The sequence below is a fragment of the Mchenga conophoros genome, linkage group LG3, assembly GCF_057382185.1.
Source record: "Mchenga conophoros isolate Kocher_MC1m ecotype Shallow Benthic linkage group LG3, M_conophoros_male_GT1.1, whole genome shotgun sequence".
In the NCBI taxonomy this organism is placed as follows: Eukaryota; Metazoa; Chordata; class Actinopteri; order Cichliformes; family Cichlidae; genus Mchenga; species Mchenga conophoros.
In genome coordinates, this window is record NC_140528.1 from 61,226,449 (window position 1) to 61,241,573 (window position 15,125).

The following is a 15,125-nucleotide window of genomic DNA, read 5'->3' on the forward strand; positions in this document are numbered from 1 at the left end:
ATAATTTGTGGAAGTTGAGTGAAAATTGAGCAAGTAGCAAACAGTTGTTCGGACATGAAGAGAAGACTGCAAAAGCTTCAGTGGCACACTGGAAGCCAAGAGTATAGCAACCATAACAACGCATGTATTTTGTGAAAAATCACAATTTTGCAACTCAAAACTTTAAGAGGCATAAAAGTAAAACAGTAAAACATTTGAAAAAGCTGAATCATACCTGAATAGCCCAATAATTTGTGAACATTTTAAAATTTGAATGGTTGTTCTAGGTGAAAGTATGAGGAAGTAGTTAAGTTTCAAAAACAAGCAAAATTTAGCAGAATTGCAGAAGTTTCCCATTCATTTCAATGGGACAAATTAAAGGAAAAAAGCTTAATATTTTAAAAAGTATAATAGTTAAAAATAGCAAAAGTCATAGCAGGAATTAGCAAAAATAGCAGAATAGTTTAAAATTTGAACGGTGAAAATCGGCTGAAAATTGTGGAAGTAGTTTAACGGCGAAAAGTGTACGGAAACACCCGGAATAATAATAATAAAGATAAAGAATAAAGATAAAGAATAAAGAGAAACAGGAACTCAATAGTGTGGATGCTTAAAGCATCCACACAATAATCATGAAAACTATTTGTATATAATTATGTCTTCAGTCCATTTCAATGAGCGATCATCTTCTGTTGTTTTCATGCAGCCACGGGCAGCCCTGAGTATAAAATACATCAGCTCAGGGTCGAAAACATAAAGATATTTATTGCACAATAACAGCATATCTGGTGATAATACACAGCTCACAACACCTTAAATACATGTGGACGAATCACCTGACACGCACAGATCACGTCTCGTGCCCACGTGGGGTTTTGAGTCTAATTTAACTGCCAGCTTCACACAGATCCACAAATGTGAGCTGCTTTCAAGTCACAAATCATTGCTTGTTGATCATATCGTGTGTGTTTGTAACACTTTCAACACAAATTTGTCTCCTTATGGAAAGCAGACTTTGTCGTGTTGACGTGAGTGTCAGAACGGCAGGTTTCTCTCCAGATCCACGGCTCTGACCCACGGAGACCTCTGGCTGATACTCAGTGTTCTGAGTTTGGCTCGTAGCTGCTAACTAGCTTTCTGCTCTGGGTCAACTTATGGCAAAGTGCAGAGATGGAGAGAGGCGTGGGAAGGTTACAGCAGCACACTTTCTTCCTCTGGAGGCGGTGAACACAGTGAACAGCTGGATACTAACATGTGGCTCACAGCTGGGCCTGTCAGACTCTCTCTGGCTGCAGTAGCTGCTGCTATAAACACACTTTTCTTTTTCTCACTCTGTAAACTTCCTCCTGCAGATGTTGGGGATGTTGTGTGGGACTTTTATTTTTCATTTTTTCACCCAAAGCTTGCGGGAGCCACAGCTGAGGGGCGGAAGAGCCGCGGGTTACCGACCCTGATCTGACCTGATGTTAGCTGAGCTGTTGATGACCTCGGATGACAACATGTTCAGGATTAACCTTTATTTTTGTTTGTTTGTTTTTATGGCTCTATGGCTTAATACACAGTCTTTCATGTCCACTTAAAGTCAGTTTAGGATAAAGAAGCATTTAAAGAGAGAGGCCAAAAATATTTAATAAAATACAATTTAAAGACTAACAGCAGCTAATGAGCTATAAATATGCAGGTATTTTTGGAGTTGATACCACAATGTTTATTTCTACATTTGTATGAAACACATGAGAAACTTAATAGAAAGTTTAAAACTCACAAGTCTCCACAACTGTGACGTCACTGCTGTCCTCTGTGTAGTAAACTGGATCTCCTCTCCCTCCTCTGCAGTGGTACAGACCTCCTTGTGAGACACTAATAACTCTGTTTGCTTCATTTCCTCTCATGAGCTGAGCTTTAGAAGAGACTGAATCACGTCTGAACCAGTCAAACTTCCAGCCAGCAGAGCCCTCCACAGAGCAGCTCAGTGTCACACTGCCCCCTGCTGGTATGACTGAACTGTGTGCTGTCAGTGTGGCTCTGGGTTTACTTGCTGTTGAAGAAACAGGAAAACATACATCATATTATCATTTACTTCGGGGAAAATAACAATAACAAAATGAATTAATTAATAAGAAAATAAATATTCAAACTTCAAATACCAGTTCAGTTTCGAATGAACATCAATGAGTAGTAGACAGATGTAAACATGAAAACATTAAATGTCAGCATGAATCATGGTCCAACTTACATGAAACTGTCAGTCTGAAGGCATCACTCCATCCTGTGAAGAGATAGTCACTGCTACCCCGACATCTGTAGTCTCCACTGTGGGACACTGAAACTCTGCTGATCCTGTATTCACTGGATGTTGGAGGGCTGTTTGTGTTGGGTGCTGTCCATTCATATTTCCACACCTTTCCTTCACCTCCCTGAATCTCACATCTGAGAGTGATTGTCTCACCAGTGAATATCTGAGACCAGCTGTGCTGCAGTTTCACAGCAGCCAAGACTGTTCAACAAATATTGTTAAAAAAAAGAAACAACAACAACAAAACAGGGAACAAAAAAAAAGATAATGCAAAAAGTTGTTTCCAGTAGCAGGTTTTATCATAATTATGTGAATAAATGCTGATTTGTCTTTAAAAATGCCTCAAATACAACAACAAAAACAATAATAATAATAACAGAAAAAATGTTTTAGTTCAAGTGAAATGTTTAAACTCACCAGTTTTCTGAACTGTGACTGAGTCACTTTCTGTAATGATGATAATTTTCCCTTCAGCCCTGCAGGTGTACGTGCCTCCTTCAGACACTGAGATCGTTCTGCCTGATTCATCAGTTATTATGGACTTTTCTTCAGATGACGTTTGTCTGAACCACTCATATTTTAAGTCAGCAGAGTCCTTCAAATCACAGGTCAGTGTCACACTGCCCCCTGCTGGTAGAGTTGTACTGTCTGCTGTTAGTGTGGCCTTGTCATGTACTGTAAGTCGGACATACGACAAACCAAGAAAATTAACGTCAATGCATGTTTGATGAGAATGAAGAAAAAAGTGGAAATTTATTTAATGGCTTTTTCAGCCATATATTTTTCCAACCAACATTCATCAGTCCAGTAAGTAACAATAGGCGATAAATACACACAGGTGACTTTTTGATGGGCTGAGCAATTAATCATGCATGGACTGATTTGTGCATTTAGAACACAGAAGAAGCCTAAACATGGAGGAACTACAGGGAGTGCATAATTATTAGGCAAATGAGTATTTTGTCCACATCATCCTCTTCATGCGTGTTGTCTTACTCCAAGCTGTATAGGCTCGAAAGCCTACTACCAATTAAGCATATTAGGTGATCTGCATCTCTGTAATGAGAAGGGGTGTGGTCTAATGACATCAACACCCTATATCAGGTGTGCATAATTATTAGGCAACGTCCTTTCCTTTGGCAAAATGGGTCAAAAGAAGGACTTGACAGGCTCAGAAAAGTTAAAAATAGTGAGATATCTTGCAGAGGGATGCAGCAGTCTCAAAATTGCAAAGCTTCTGAAGCGTGATCATCGAACAATCAAGCGTTTCATTCAAAATAGTCAACAGGGTCGCAAGAAGCGTGTGGAAAAACCAAGGCGCAAAATAACTGCCCATGAACTGAGAAAAGTCAAGCGTGCAGCTGCCAAGATGCCACTTGCCACCAGTTTGGCCATATTTCAGAGCTGCAACATCACTGGAGTGCCCAAAAGCACAAGGTGTGCAATACTCAGAGACATGGCCAAGGTAAGAAAGGCTGAAAGACGACCACCACTGAACAAGACACACAAGCTGAAACGTCAAGACTGGGCCAAGAAACATCTCAAGACTGGTTTTTCTAAGGTTTTATGGACTGATGAAATGAGAGTGAGTCTTGATGGGCCAGATGGATGGGCCCGTGGCTGGATTGGTAAAGGGCAGAGAGCTCCAGTCCGACTCAGACGCCAGCAAGGTGGAGGTGGAGTACTGGTTTGGGCTGGTATCATCAAAGATGAGCTTGTGGGGCCTTTTCGGGTTGAGGATGGAGTCAAGCTCAACTCCCAGTCCTACTGCCAGTTTCTGGAAGACACCTTCTTCAAGCAGTGGTACAGGAAGAAGTCTGCATCCTTCAAGAAAAACATGATTTTCATGCAGGACAATGCTCCATCACACGCGTCCAAGTACTCCACAGCGTGGCTGGCAAGAAAAGGTATAAAAGAAGAAAAACTAATGACATGGCCACCTTGTTCACCTTATCTGGACCCCATTGAGAACCTGTGGTCCATCATCAAATGTGAGATTTACAAGGAGGGAAAACAGTACACCTCTCTGAACAGTGTCTGGGAGGCTGTGGTTGCTGCTGCATGCAATGTTGATGGTGAACAGATCAAAACACTGACAGAATCCATGGATGGCAGGCTTTTGAGTGTCCTTGCAAAGAAAGGTGGCTATATTGGTCGCTGATTTGTTTTTGTTTTGTTTTTGAATGTCAGAAATGTATATTTGTGAATGTGGAGATGTTATATTGGTTTCACTGGTAAAAATAAATAATTGAAATGGGTATATATTTGTTTTTTGTTAAGTTGCCTAATAATTATGCACAGTAATAGTCACCTGCACACACAGATATCCCCCTAAAATAGCTAAAACTAAAAACAAACTAAAAACTACTTCCACAAACATTCAGCTTTGATATTAATGAGTTTTTTGGGTTCATTGAGAACATGGTTGTTGTTCAATAATAAAATTATTCCTCAAAAAAACAACTTGCCTAATAATTCTGCACTCCCTGTAGTTGCCAAAAAAATACAAAGTGGCTGCTGCATTTGGGAACACTGACGAGAGTGCATTTGCTTGCAGCTGGAAGAAGATGCTGTTAAAACAGCCCTGTTATTTTTTTCTCCTGTTGACTGCTTCTCTTAGCTTTAACCAACATTATTAGCAAACTTACTCATGGGCAGATAAATAAATCGCTCTTGTAAAAACGACCAGTGTCAGCCTCAGCCTGTCGTCGATGGTCGATAAATACTCGCCCAACCTTAGTTTACATGAATGATCTTTTTTATTGCGTGCTCATTTATCTGCCGTTTCATAACAACTCTGTTAAACTCTCAAAATACAAAGTCTCAGTGTTGTAAAATATGTCAACAAATGTATTTTCCAACAGTCAAAACCAAACTGAAAAACAAAACAATTTCTTTCATAAAAATATGAACCTGAATGATTTTTTTTCTTTGCTCCACCTGCTCACTGTGAAATGTGGTTTGATAGCTTTAATAAAACAAAGGGTAAAGGGTCTTGCAACTTTCAGGTTACTGATTTTACAAAGATTTTAATAAACAACAACAACAACAAACAATTGGCCAAAAACACCAAATATAAAATAGTAAGCTGCCTGGAAACAGCTGGATCATTGTTAGAGGTTTTAGAGGGTTTTAACTGTTGGTGGGAAGATAATTGTTTCCTGATGTCCTGTTTAAACAGACGTATAAATGAAAACAGGAAACTTCAGTTTGAATTGTAGATAAACTCACATGGGCTGCAGTTTCACAGCAGCCAAGACTGTTCAACAAATATTGTTAAAAAAAAGAAACAACAACAACAAAACAGGGAACAAAAAAAAAGATAATGCAAAAAGTTGTTTCCAGTAGCAGGTTTTATCATAATTATGTGAATAAATGCTGATTTGTCTTTAAAAATGCCTCAAATACAACAACAAAAACAATAATAATAATAACAGAAAAAATGTTTTAGTTCAAGTGAAATGTTTAAACTCACCAGTTTTCTGAACTGTGACTGAGTCACTTTCTGTAATGATGATAATTTTCCCTTCAGCCCTGCAGGTGTACGTGCCTCCTTCAGACACTGAGATCATTCTGCCTGATTCATCAGTTATTATGGACTTTTCTTCAGATGACGTTTGTCTGAACCACTCATATTTTAAGTCAGCAGAGTCCTTCAAATCACAGGTCAGTGTCACACTGCCCCCTGCTGGTATGGTTGTGCTGTCTGCTGTTAGTGTGGCCTTGTCATGTACTGTAAGTTAGAAATACAAAAAAAAAAAAAAATCCCCCCAAAACAAGAGAACTATTGTCACTGCAGGTTTAGTGAGAATTTTAAAAAGGCCATTATGTTTTACTAGATTTGTAGTTCTGCATCTGTTCACCACCACAGTAAATCAAATAATTAATGTGACTGAAGTGCAGACTTTAAGCTTTTACTCAATGAGTTTTACCAAAAAAAAAAAAAAAAAAATCATGAATTGTTTTAGAATAACAGCCATTTCTAACCACAGTTAGTTCAGTGGAAGCAGAACTAAACTCAAAACAGCTTTACTGATGAAACTTCACATGAAAACCGAAAACCCAGAGAGGGCTGAGTGCAAAAAACTCGGATACTAACCAAGAAATACAGAACAAACAGGGAAAATAACTATGAGACAAATCACGACAAAGGCTGAAGTACACACATGTACTGTAGTGGTGAATTTCTCTCCCAAGCTTTGAAAACATAATTTTTCCACTTCTTAATGTGAGATGTTCAGATTTATTTCTGACTCGTACATACAAACAAACGATGTCACGGTCAAAAAACGATTTGCTGCTTCAGTCCACATTTCCATTGCCGTCCTGGCTCATTCTAACCTGCTACCACACATGTGATCTAATGTTTTCTTACCCATCACATTAAACTAAACTAAACAAATATTTCTCTTTAGATTGGCTCTAACATGTAGTAATCAGGGAACTAAATCGGGGAGACAAGACAGAGGGAAGAAACACCCGAAAACAAGACACGGGACAAGGGACTGTCAAAATAAAACAGGAAGCATAAACACTGAAGCAGAGACTAAGACACAATCTTGACCCAGACAAAAGGTAAAAAAACAGGAAGACAAGTCTGACTAAGCACAGGAGATCTAAGAGAAACACAGACTAGACTCAGGGAACACAGCAGGATGGGAAACAAGCTTGAAGAATAACTGAAAAGATAACTATACACACAGAATATGAATGAAAACATAATCTAAGAAAAAGTTTAATATTAGAAAAACTAAAAACTGAAAAACTACAACAAACCAAGTGAAACAGAGAACATCAAACAGATGCTGAGAGTCCAAAACTGAAATGCTTGGTCCAAAATCCAGGATCATGACAGATACAGATCGATACTGTTCAGATTTTATAAACAGGAAGAAAAGAAAAAAAAATAATCTTACCTTCAGCATTTCCATAGAAGAGTGTACTGAGCCCTGAAATCAAGATTGAAACATCATCCAACTCTTTGAAAAATGTGCATTTTCAGTTGATGTTCATCCTCAAATCAGTTTCTGAGCTCATAAAGTATAGACTCTAAATGTAAAACAGCAGTGTATCCCACACAGTGTTAAAATGAGCCAAGTCAGCACCAATCACATTCTTAGACAAACCTTTTCACCTCCTCGTGATATTTAAATAGTTTCTTTAATCAGTAACATGCAAACAGAGAAAGTCAGTGATGTACTTACAGAATAACTCCAGCACGCAGAGCAAAGAGCGTCTCATCCTCACATCCAGCTCTGCTGCTTTAACTGTTTTACTTTGTACTAAAAATTAAGCAGAAGAAAGAGATGTTGTTATTTATATAGATACGAGTGTAACTTCTTCTTCTGACTCTTTCTGCTTCCTTCCTTTTCACACTGAGCTCAAACAGCAGTTGTAGCTTCGACTGCAGCAGTTCCTGTATATTCAGAACAGATTAGCTTGCTTCTTGTGTGGTTCCATTTTTGTTTTGTATTCAAACCTGTTCTGTTACTAAACCCAAAGTTGTTCTGACTTGAAGGAACTGAACCTCAAGCCTTCTGATTATTAGAAGATTCTAGCTGCTCTGCCTCCTCAGCTACAGCCATCCTAATGGCTCCAGCACTGTTACATTAATTAAAGTTTATTTATTTTTAAAGTTGATGTTTAACTTTGGTTCTAAGTCCTGTAGCAGCAGTAACTTGAGTGAATGATGCATACTGAGCAATTATACAAAGCACAGCAACAACCGTGCATTGCTTTATTGTGTTAAACAGTTTTATTTGACTGAACTTCCTCTTCCCCGTTTACACATAAAGAGGTGTAATAGCTGCCACATACTCACTAGAGCAGTGAGCAGACAGTAAATTCACTTTGGCCATGTCCACACTAAGGCTACGTCCACACTAGCCTGGATAAATTTTAAAACTGTGTTTTCGTCTGAAAACGCTCCGCGTCCACACTATTGTTTTCATGCGTTTTCACTGAGTTGTTCATCTACATTGAAACGGCCAAAAACACTTACGTTCCAGTACTGCGCATGCGTGAAAAGCAAGACATTTCTGTCTCCCACTTATTTACTTTCCAGCTCTTTGAAACGTCGCGGCAAACTGAGGCCCAGCACAGAGGAAAAGCACAGAGTTTTTTAAATGGACTAACAATGAGGTGGAGTTGTTGCTGCGAGTAACACAAAAGTACAAAGTTGCAAGAGCAAGTGAGAATTAAAGAATTTGAATAAAAGCTACCACACTGCGTCGTGAAAACGACATTTTTAAATGTATCCGCTTTGGAGAGCGTTTTCAAAAAGCTCAGCTGTCCTTGACTGAAAACGCCGTCAAGGATGCTCTCCTGGATGGGGATGGAACACAAAAACAACTTTTTCTCTCACTTTTGGCCTTCCGTCCACACTGAGACGGCCTTTTCAATCAAGGAAAATTGAAAACGCTCTCCAAAGTGGATAAATTTGAAACACGCAGTTTTCGCGGCACAGTGTGGTCGGCGTAAACTGAGACTTTTTAAAACGATGAATGTTAGTCCATTTTGGCGCGACCTTTCAAAGAGCCAGAAAGTAAATAAATAGCAGACAGAAATAACAACAGGTCGAAGTGTAGACATAGCCTCTGATACCAAAAGTAGTTCACTTCAAGGTCAGATGAACGATGCCAATGAGGACGCCAATCTTCACATTTTGGACAGAAGAGACAGATCGTTTGAAACAGGACATCTATGTCACTGTGAACGACCATCTTTGAACAGAGAGGATGGCTTATGACACCAACCATCTGCCACCTACAATCTAGTTTTGAGATCCCTTTCCCATATGCCCAGGCACATCTTGCATTAGGTGACGATAGCTCACATGAAATTCTGAGGCAAGGTCACACAATTTTATGGTTTACCCAAAACCTCTGGCGATAGTGATCCACGCCTTTTTTCACAACTTGAGTCACATGATTAATAGTGGGCCAACAGCCCTGTTAAGCAACAACCTGCATTAGGGTGTAAATGCCCGGGACTCCACCATTTGGTTTTAGAATTTAAGAAGCTGGAACAGCTGAATTCAGTGATCTGGATGTGAGTGAATACTTTTGGCCATATATAATATCACACTGTGAAACTTAAAAAAAAATAATCTGAATGCACATCTTGTACAAACTAAAATATACTTGGTAACTAAATACATGTGTCCATCCATTCGCTTCCACTTATCCTTTTCAGGGTCGCTGGGGGTACTGGAGCCTATCCCAGGTGGGGAACACCCTGAACAGGTCACCAGTCTGTTGCAGGGGTAACACACAGGGACAGACAACCAGTCGCACATTCACAATCTAAATGGGCAATTTAGATTTTTCAATCAACCACAGAACGCATGTCTTTAGTCTGTGGGAGGAAGCTGGAGAACCCGAGGAGAGCCCACGCAAACATGGGGAAAACATGCAAACTCCACACAGAAAGACCCCGGCCTGATGGTGGAATTGAAGTCAGGATCTTCTTACTGTGAGGCAACAGTGCTAACCACCGTGCTGCCATATGCCCACATACATGACATACATAGACATACATAACATATTACATATTTAGCAAGATGCTTTTAACATAACTGAGAGAGGAAAGAGGAAGTGGATAATCAATAAAAATTCATTCCTACAAGAGATGACAACCAGCAAAGACAAAAAACTGAGTTTTTAAAACTTTGCATCTTGCTCTCTCTGCTGCCAGCTGTCAGAGATAAAACATGTTTTCTGGAAGGCAACACACATATTTAGCTTAAATTGTTCTTCCTCATTTTAATTCTGCAGCAGAAGAAAAAGATAGTTAAGTCATCATTGTGTTACTGAAGCGAGCTCGGCAGCTCAGTGATGACTCACAGTGACAGATATAACACCTCTGTGAAAGCCAGCAGGCAAACATTATTTTACCATCACATTGTATCGAAACAAACAGAGAATCTCTCTCAGCTCTGCCACACATGCTTCACACCACTGATGCTGACAAACATGTTATTTTCATACATGTTTTACAAATAAACTACTGTATTCTGAGTTACCACCTTGTCGGCTCCAGTAATTCCCAAAGTGTGGGCCAGGGCCCCCTCGTGGGCCATGAAGGTAACACAGGTGGGCTGAAATTCAGTTTGAAAATACAAGTATCACAAGTTTGGTGAAACAGAGCTGATTCCACTTTGAAATATTGTGCTTCTAGGACCAGAAGAGAAAACAGAATAAAACAGGAAAGTTTTATCATCTAAAGCTTAAAATGAGACAAACTTCACACTGGTCCAGCCTTCAAAAGTTCAGTCAGAGCAAATATTCATGAAACATTTTTTTAATGAACTTCATGATGACAGAACCCAACCAAGGCCAGGAACCACATAAGTACCAATGGGTACTGATCAGTGGCAGAGTTCCCAAAAGGATGTCAACAGGTGGAACTCACAGAGCAGCAGATGATTGAATCTCTGCAGTCTCTGCCATCAGCACAGGTGGAACAGGAAAGGTTTTTTTTTTACACATTTCCTGTTTCAAAAAACCATCATTATTTCCACACTGTGGAAATGGGCACATGGACAGCATGGACAGCAGAACTGTCATGGTCCCTGTGCCTCACCAGCTGATACGTATTAGGCAACATGTGTTTTTGTTGTTTTGCTCTTTCTCTCGCTCTCTCTCTCCTACCAGAGGGGGTGCACATTACAGGCTCCCGCCCCTGGTCCACGCACCTGCCATTTCCACACCTGCTGCCTATCTTCGTAATCCCGAGTCCTACTTAAATAGGCAGCACTGTGCTACTCGTCGCTGGATCGTTGAGCTATCAGCGTCAGTTGCTCAGTAGGCTGAAAATCTGAATCAGTGAGTTGTTTCTGTCAGTTCATCTCTTACTGAAGATTTTTTGTGCAGCTCTTTCCCGGACCTCTCCCTTCCCTGGTCTGAGCCTGAGTCCGTTAACTAATCGTGACAACAACGTTTAAATCCCTGGAATACAAGACAGCTTTTTAGTCTGGTTGACACATGTGACGTGTTGTAATGTTACCAGATACATCTTTCTTCAGTCAAGGCCAGAGGAAATAGTTCTGAATATAACTGTAAGCCTTATGAACACCCAAATGCTCTGATTGTGGGATGTCTTCAAAACTTTGTGATGAAATCTACTTGGCACAACCACGGTAAGCTGTATCAGAAAGAAAATAAAGCAAAACAAAAATAAATAAATAAATATTGTTTTTTTTAAGTACTTAGATGAGGAAGCCAGTTTTTTGTTGCTAGTTCACTGTGAGAAATGTCTAGAAGCAAGTCAGGTGTAGATACAGCCCTATTCTCTGGTCCACCTCACTCGACTTGAGCTTTAAGTGCCTCCCTTGTGTAATGACACATGGTGGGTTGACTTCAAGAATACATGAAGCTGATGCATCATTACCCCAGAGCTAAACAGGTAACAGCTGACAGCAAAAATCAGCACCAGACCAGTTTTTGCTTTTTGCCACATGTCCATAATGTGAGAATCATCTCACCTTCTGCATCAGCTGAACCTGTGTGATGTTTTGTTATTAGACTAATGTGCTAATCACAGTTTGACCATAATGAACACCAACGTTGAACCTCAGGAGCGCATGTCACCAGGACACCCTAGATCGAAGGATGATCACTTTTGTAATCATATAATCAGATCTGCAGCCCCATGTTCTGGACTCTCAGATGAAGCAAGAAGCTGAGATGATCGCCACCTGGTTGTCAGTTGGATCAGGATTCTGAAGGAGGCTGGGGATCTGACTGCATCGTGTTCTTCTTCTCTATTACTGAGGCAGCTGCACAGAGCTGCTGCTGCAAGGTTGTTGGTGCCTGTCGTGGTGGTATTCCAGATGGTAGACTTGAGAGGTAAAGACAGCCATCAAGTTGAAGACGTCAAACTCTCAGGCTTTATTAGCTTGTGGCACCTTGGAGGAGGCTAACAGGTACAGGCAGGCCAAGCATACTGCAACCCTGGCTGCAGCTGAAACTAAAACTCAGTTGTGGTAGGAGAGTAAAAAGTTTATAGTACACCTGGAGCACTGTTGATGTCAACCAAGGATATTGTAAGCAGTAGAAGGAATACTTCAAAGATCTGATTGAAAAGCCTTCCATAGAGGATTCAGAGTCTGGGGATGAGTGGGCTCCATTAATAGGAGTGATGGTGGTGATGTAGTGAACTTATTAACAGTTATTAACATTCACAGGGTAGACGTGATACTTTGAGATGAACCTAAAAATACCAAAAACCTGGAGCAAAAGTTTTGAAACGCCTGTTTTGTGGTGACAGTTGAAGGCAGCTGTATGAAGGCAGTGTGAGAAATTTATTTTCATGGTTTCACAGCACGTCATTTTTTTCCCTTTAGTTTAGTATGTGTCATCACTGCAGTGACACCATTTTTAATCTGCTGTCACACACTGTCATCCATACTTAAATGTACCAGAGAAAATTATTACTGTTATTCGGGTACAGGGAGCAAATATAAACATGTGTCATGCACACAGAGAACAAAGTGAAATTCCCACTGTGACCTTTGTGTGAATTCCCTGTTAATTCTCTGCTATGAGCTGATAACATAAAACAGCATATCTGTAACACAGAAGACTTCAGGCTGAAACCACAGGCTGCATTTCCTCTTTTCTAGGTGGTCACAAACCACGAGGCCTTTCAGTGGATAAAAAAAAGCCTCTGAGAGGATAGAAAGTAACCACCAACAGTCATTTACACACATGTAGGTGTAAAAAGAGATACAGAAGACTAGAGCAGCTTAAAGGGGTGGCAGTAAAGGCATACAGAGCAGTAGTTAATAAAATTCTATTTATTTACAGTTAATTCCTGTATTTTAAAGCCAACTAAAAGATGAACTCTTCCTAAATAAAACAATAAAAACAAGCCATGCAATGAAAAATAAAATCACACAGAGCAAACTAGCAATGAAAGAGAATACTATGCATGAAGTGACAACAGCCGTAAAATAAATCAGAATAATATGGTAAAGATATACTCTGTCGTCTATCAGTTGTATATCACCTGTTACTGGGTCTGGCTCCTCCTCCAGGTCTGACACTGGTTCCAAAGAAACAGCTCCATGGCCTCCTGCCGCGACTTCCTTTATGTCCTCTTTGCTCTAAGTTTAAGTTTACCTCATTGCGTTCAGAGGATGAGGTTAGGAAGTAACAAAACTACTTTTCAAAATAAAAGCATACAAACAAAATACATATGTTGCAAAAGTGTACTAACTAACACAGAGTGTGATACTAAAATCATTTCCACCAAGTGACAAAAGCACTGAAGGCTGCTCAGAAGAAATAATTCATCCTCTTTCACTTTTAAGGCTCATCACACTTTGTTTTTTATAGACACAGAAAACTGTGTGTATTGTATTTATTTATTGCAACATGACATGGCAAATAATAGACTCTGAAGTCAAAGTCTTCAACTTTTATCTTCTAATATTTAACATCCAGCCAAGCAGATGAAGTCATAATAAAATGACTCCCTCTGTTGGCAACCAACTCCAAACACAACCCAGTGATTATATTTTGTACTAAAGTACTACACAAAACGTCCTTAAACAATGACTTAATGTATTTTTGATAATGAATACTTGCAATAAATAACTTAAAATATTGTAGTAACACATCAGGTAGCAAACAAACTGAACACAGAAGCACTAAATGAGCAAATCACAAATCAACAATCAGGAAAACAGCTGCTTATGAAATTCCCACGGTCCTCTTTGAATTCCTTGTTTCCTCTGCTGTGTGAAGTTTGCTGAAAACATCAAACCTGCTGAACAGAAGATTTGTGGCTCAACCCACAGGCACAGCCAGAAATCATGAGAGTTTTCAGTTTCCTCTGATAAAAAGGCGAACAGCAGAATAGACAGTTTGTTACACACGTGTAAGGACGACAGACCGCTCAGAAGAACAAAGAGGTTGTTCACTATCGTCATGTTTCCAGTTTTAAAATACACCCATCAAAAAATATACATAATTCTTGTTTTATGACTTCAGACTAAGGCTGCCACAAATGCTTATTTTGATAGTTGACTAATCAGATCATGCATCCATTGGATCGTAAAACGTGCAGCTTATTGCGCCAGCATGCATCTGCTCTTATATAACTATCATTAGCTTACAGCTTGAAGTGTTTAAGATATGTGCTAACTAAAAATAAATACAAGATGATAGTTTATTAAACTTTAATGAAATTTGCAGATTGTCTCAGTAAAGTTTAATAATAAACTCAGCCGTCTGCTCCTTGCTATCTAAAATATAACAGGACACTGGAGTAAATTCTACCATCTCACACTTTTTAATCAGTTTTGTGTGATGTTTGTTCAGCTGTGTAAAAACTATAACTTTAATCTCAGCCAAACCGATTTACTCAGGAACAAATAAAACACTGAGAAAAGCAAAAAAAATATATTTTTTTAAGTCATCTAAGTGACTTATATCATGTTTAACCTGAGTAGCCAAAGACCGCGGGGATCTGAAAACGATGTGCCGGGGAGTTCAGTGTTCTCGCCGGCTCTTGTGAGCCTTGAAACCCCGGCTAGCTATTGAGCTGGTGGTTAACAAAAAGGAGCACTTTTGCCAATATGTGATGTCTTGATAAACAGAATAGATATTTGAAGTGCATACAGCTACATTCTCGCCTGAAAATATCTTAAAAGTTTATTTTGTGACCCAGAAAGAGTAATAAGAGTAATATTAAAACTAAGTAGCTGCCGCCATTCTTGGAAACTGGAATTGGCTGGGCCGCGCTATGAATTTTGGGATAGGTTGGGCCACGAAGGATACACCCGACCCATCCTTCAAATCTGTTTGAAATGTTAAAAATATAGTTCAGTTTTAGAAGCTTTTAT

At 39.5% G+C, this 15,125-nt stretch overlaps 2 protein-coding genes across 2 annotated transcripts in view; both read right to left on the reverse strand.

Annotated features, from left to right (window-relative positions):
• The window catches only part of LOC146579874 (Fc receptor-like protein 5), a 49,916-nt gene that overhangs the window by 21,444 nt on the left and 13,347 nt on the right, over positions 1-15,125 (reverse strand). The window lies entirely within an intron of this gene.
• On the reverse strand, positions 2,535-13,365 carry LOC146579875 (uncharacterized). The gene is made up of 5 exons (XM_085265938.1): positions 13,286-13,365; positions 7,480-7,557; positions 7,192-7,224; positions 5,751-6,008; positions 2,535-2,950 (listed from the first exon to the last, which is right to left on the reverse strand). Exons 2-5 carry the CDS (start codon positions 7,514-7,516, stop codon positions 2,670-2,672), a joined length of 609 nt encoding a protein of 202 aa, XP_085122064.1. The 5' UTR covers positions 7,517-7,557; positions 13,286-13,365; the 3' UTR covers positions 2,535-2,669.